Source organism: Labrus bergylta, chromosome 14 (genome assembly GCF_963930695.1).
Source record: "Labrus bergylta chromosome 14, fLabBer1.1, whole genome shotgun sequence".
In the NCBI taxonomy this organism is placed as follows: Eukaryota; Metazoa; Chordata; class Actinopteri; order Labriformes; family Labridae; genus Labrus; species Labrus bergylta.
The window spans coordinates 20,599,354-20,604,689 of record NC_089208.1 but is presented as its reverse complement, the minus strand read 5'-3'; the positions used below and the strand labels follow the sequence as shown (position 1 = coordinate 20,604,689).

General features: G+C 40.6%; 1 protein-coding gene across 1 annotated transcript; it reads right to left on the bottom strand.

Annotated features, from left to right (window-relative positions):
• Positions 1-354: 354 nt before the first annotated feature.
• Positions 355-4,435, bottom strand: prdx4 (peroxiredoxin 4). The gene is made up of 7 exons (XM_020633419.3): positions 4,057-4,435; positions 2,618-2,735; positions 2,387-2,503; positions 1,733-1,855; positions 1,345-1,475; positions 1,210-1,244; positions 355-479 (listed from the first exon to the last, which is right to left on the bottom strand). Exons 1-7 carry the CDS (start codon positions 4,418-4,420, stop codon positions 429-431), a joined length of 939 nt encoding a protein of 312 aa, XP_020489075.2. The 5' UTR covers positions 4,421-4,435; the 3' UTR covers positions 355-428.
• Between the last annotated feature and the right edge of the window lie 901 nt (positions 4,436-5,336).

Sequence of the window (5,336 nt, the reverse complement as noted above, 5' to 3'; positions counted from 1 at the left end):
AAGAAACAGGAATTTGATGTTACCAATTTGTGATGTTCATGTTTATTACACTTTGTTACCCAGAATTTACACCTTCTTCTCAGACCACTTATTTTGTTATTTGGGTAAACACTCAGGGAAGTTGTCCTACCTGACTGTTCAGAACCTTAGGCTACTTTCAAACATGTTGTTTCATAGCAGACACCATCACACGTACAGCAAGTACTGTAAAAATGATTCTTTATTTGACTTTTTTTTCATCTGTTCTTGCTAGACAGCATCTGGCTGCGACTGGGTGATTTCACACCACTAACAGCTGCTCCCTCCTCATGTGACGCAGGCAATCAGATAAATGTAATGGATCAAACAGACAGCTTCTTTGGAAAACACTTTTTATTTGTACTTTCATTTTATTTGGATTTCACAGGCTTGGAAGACGGAAACACATTTCAGTTCAATTTATCAAAATACTTCAGCTTGCCTGAAGGGTCGGGAATGATCTGTGGAAAGGACACAGTTTAATTAGAACACATTTAGTGTGATAAGTAGAAACAAATGTGACACGAAATGATACCACAGTATTCTACAAACTAAGCCAATGAACATCCATGCTCTTAAAAATAGTCCTGTAGGACACCTATCACTGTTACACATTAAATAATATGACCTTTATTTAAAAGCAAGATTCTTTACCACAAAACAGATTTAAGCCCCTTTCCCACATGCACAAAAAATGTGTCTGAAATGTTCAGGGTGAGCTGCATTGGTGAAACTTAGTGGCTGAGTTTTTCACCCTGACTTCATCTGTGCTTTTTCTCGTCAGCCTTGAAGTAAAACGTGAGCAAGAAATCCGACTGAGCGGATGTGTAACACAGTCAGTGCTATTCAGGAAAACTCACAAGTGACAGGAAGGGGGGGGGGGGTGATAACTTTAATATCCATGGCCCCCCCATGCGACAGGTACGATGTTAATGCACGTAATGAGGCTGTTTCACACTTTTATTTTCTCGCTTGCAAGTCAGAGGTTTTCAACACATTGTTTGATACCGTGAAGACATCCAATTACATTCTGCACTGATATAAAAAACTGTCACCATAGTGTCAGACTCTGTTGCTTCGTGCACCATGAGGGCAGGCTGTCTGAGTGAAAGGGGCTTAAGACAGCTTGTGGTATAGAAACAGTTTTTTGTACTACCACTACTACTACCAGTACTAAAAAATATCACTCACTGTGTCGCTGCCTGGCTTCCATCCTGCTGGACACACTGTAAGATAAATGACAGAATTTTAAAAGATTGATTTACATCGGTACTTTGAATCAACCTGTGCATTGAATATCAATTTGTCTTAATGGGCTTTGTGTACCTTCTCCATGTTTGTCGGTGTACTGGAAGGCCTGCACCAGCCGCAGAGTCTCATCCACAGATCGTCCCACTGGAAGATCGTTCATGGTGATCTGTCTCAGGATGCCTTTGTTGTCAATGATGAACAGTCCCCTGAGAGAGACAGGTGTTAGTTGTTTACTGTTGATTCATGGATGACACTTACACAGTTATGAAGCACACTGATATAAATGATTGAAACATCACATGCTATCAGACTACACGTCTTCATACCTGCTCCTGTAACATTTCATTCACTTCTAAAACTACCTCAGAGTGACAGAACAGTGTTGGATAACCAGACACGTGTCTCTTTGTTCTTTGTCTATAAACCCTTGAGAGTGGCCATAAATATAGAAGTGAGACAGTACCTCAGAGTGTGACCCTGGTCCTCCAGGTAGACTCCATAGTCTTTAGAAATCTGGTGACTAAGGTCAGACAACAGAGGGATTTTCATTGGTCCAAGTCCGCCCTCTTTCCTGGGTGTGTTTATCCTGTTCATGACAAGAAATGTTGTAAACACAAAAAGAACAAAACAAGATCACAAAATAAAAAAAGCCACTGAGGGGGCAGGAGCTCAGTCTTTAGGGACTTGGGTTGGGAACAAGGTGCGTTGCCGGTTCAAAATCCCAGTGCGGAACAAGTCTGGAAATTTGGTCTAGTAGCTGAGGAGCCAGTTCACTTCCTGAGCGCGGGCGGTAAGCCATTGAGCAAGTCACCAAGGCACTCCCAGCTCATGAGCCCTCACTGTGGGCAGCCCCTCACTCTGACATCTCTCTATTAATGCATGTCCATAGGATCCTGTTTGTGCACGTGTGTGTATTTTCAGTCTATATGTATGCAGCATGCTCATAAGTTTAAAAATGAATTTCCCCTCACATGATTAATAAAATATATTTTCTTCTTTGTAAAACAACAGCTCCCTAACGTCATCACCCCTTGAATCTTTGTGATCACTATTAGATTTCTGTAAATCTCATATCCTGGTGATTTTGTGGTTAGTGTGATGGGCACAGTATTCTTACCAGGCCAGGTGGGTGAACTGGGAGTCCACAGAGCAGGCGACCACCTCTGTGTTAATGGCTTTAAACTCGTGCACACGGTCGCTGAATGCAATGATCTCAGTGGGACAAACAAATGTGCTAAAAAAAATGACAGAAAAAAAAAAACACAGTTTAGAAAACAACAGTCTGATGTGCAGCACTCCCAGCTTTGCAGATCAAATGATGGTGTAGTGTGTCTCGGATGTTACGCACAAGTCCAGCGGGTAGAAGAAAAAGACCAGATATTTGCCTTTGTAGTCCGACAGCTTCGCCTCTTTGAATTCCCCGTTGATGACGGCTGTTCCCTCCCAGTGTGGTGCAGGCTTTGAAACTGAAGGAGACAAACAGACATTTCTTACATCGATGACATGCACAAGACTGAATGTCATCAGTGTATTTCAGCAAAATGATTCAAGCAAAAAAACTGCAGCCTTTGGCTTTAAAATGACAAAGAGAGCATGTTTTACAAGGATTCAGGACTATGAATTTAAATTGAGGGCTAAAATGTTGCTTTGTGTTTTTATTGGAAATAACTGGAAAATAATATTCCCATAACATTTGATTTCACACTTTACATCAATGCAAATATTTATATTATTTAAATGCCATATTTGCATTAGTACTTGACATCCCTCATCTCAAATCATCTCTTCAATGAAATGACCAACAAGGTATCCCGCCAACAGCCAACCGATGTTCTCAGGTGCCGGTCGTCAACCATGGCGTACTGAAAAGAACTTTAGTGTCACTTCATTGTGTGAGGGAGCAACACCTTTCCTCAGGTTCGCCCAGCATCATCACATGCTCGTCTCTTTAATTACTCAGTTGTACACTCCTACTGACTACTTTGTGTGAACTCTGCATTTTGTGTGGGTGTGTGTGTGTGTGTGTGTGTGTGGGTGTGTGTGTGTGTGTGTGGGTGTGTGTGTGTTTGTCTATGGAGATAATAACAAGGCCCTGTGTTACTCATGATGTGATAAATAATTCTGCGTTCTTTCTGGTGCAGTTTTTTGACATCTCACATTACAAAATGCAAATGCAAACAAAAGGGAAGCCCAAATGTGCAGGAGCACAACATAAACTTTATAGAAATATAAACACTTGCAAACTGTGGATTGGGGGGGGGTCTCTAAAAACATCCATCAGTAAAGCAACACAGGGGAAACACAATTAACGAGACTGTAATGTTTAGATTAGCTAATTTTAAGACCTGTTATTTTCTCCAACCCTCTGACTACACTGTCATGCGTTAAAGGGGCGGAGGGATACTAACTATGGATCTAATAGAGTGACGTGTCCTACAAACATCATCTGATTAAAAGTTGAATGACCTGTTAAGCTATAAACTGTGGATCAAAGTAGTCCTCACATATCAACAGTAGCTGCACGCACGCACGCACGCGCACACACACACACACACACACACACACACACACACACACACACACACACACACACACACACACACACACACACACACACACACACACACACACACACACACACACACACACACACACACACACACAGTGCATTCCCTGCAGCAGCTGCTATGTTTGGTGCTAAAAAGCAAATCACAGCGCACTTGATTTTAAACATGCAAAAGGTAATTTGGCGCCCCCCGGGGTGAAACACCAGGACACAAAACTCACTCTTGGCTTTGCTGAGGTGCAGGGAATGGTCAGACACAGGAACACGGAAAGCCTCCCCGGGATAGACGTGTCCTCCCGCGTAGTTGTGACACTGGGAGTTTTTCACTTCCTCTGCAGATGTGACTGTGCAGGAGAGGAAGAGGAGAAGGAGGACAGCGGCACACGGCGAACACAAAGAAAGCGTCTTCTTCATGGTTGTATGGTGGGACAGAAAGTTCATGAGGCTGTGAAGCGGAGAGAGGACGAAGCCACACAGACTGGCAGTGCGTTTCAGGTTGCTGGCAGGATTTTTGAAGAGCCCTTCTTCCTTCTGCTCCTCTTCTTCGTCATGCAGCTGGCGTCCTATTTGTTGCATTACTGCCATCTCCCGGAGGTAATTAGCTCAGTCCTCTAACACATATTCCCCCTGATTTAAAACCAATAATTCCCTTAAATATAATATTCTAAAAAAAAAAAAAATAATAATAATAATAACTTTATTTATATAGCCCCCTTTAAAAACACAGGTTTACAAAGTGCTTTGACAAACAAGAACAAAGCAAACTAAACCAAACACAGAAAAACATAAACAACAGCAAGAACATAACAAATGCAAAATACTAAAAATAATTAAATACATTTCAACAGAAAAGAACCCAAAGTGCACGATACCCAACAGACATATATAACCCGACCATCACAAGAACCATGATAAGAACCATCATAAGAACCCAACAACACGAGCTGAGACCAAGAGGAACCAAAGATTTAAAAATATGTAAGAAACTAAAAGAGCTGAAAAAATAAAAAGATAACAGCAATAAGAAGGTAAGAGCAGTAAAAGAAATAGAAACAAGTGGTTAAAGGATCAAAAAACCCAAAACTATAATATTAATAAAAATAAAAAGTAAATATAAATATAAAACATAAATATTCAAAGTAAGTAAGATAAGAAATGACCAAGATAAGAAATATTCAAGTAAAGAAACCTAATGTACATAAATAAATATAATTCAACATACCTTTTCTATCAGTTGTGCAGGTGAAGGCAGGAAAAAACACACACTGTGTACAGGAAATGTGTTATTATTTATCATCAGTGTTTAAGTTCCCAATCCACATCCTCCCCTGATTCATAACAATATTTATCTTCAGCATCTTTACACTCTTCATGTGCACTATAGTCTCAATCATATATGTGTTGTTCTTCTTGTGTTTTATTTGTTGGAACATTTTAATATATATCTGTGCCTGTACATCACAGTGTTTAGTTTTTTGTGTTTGAGCCACCCTTGTCTAAC

Coding starts and splice junctions, on each gene's coding strand:
- prdx4 (XM_020633419.3), bottom strand. CDS start 4,420: ATGGCAGTAATGCAACAAATAGGACGCCAGCTGCATGACGAAGAAGAG. Junction 1,476..1,732: donor GACCAGGGTCACACTCTGAG/GTACTGTCTCAC, acceptor TGTCTCTCTCAG/GGGACTGTTCATCATTGACA. Junction 480..1,209: donor GGAAGCCAGGCAGCGACACA/GTGAGTGATATT, acceptor TCCTTTCCACAG/ATCATTCCCGACCCTTCAGG.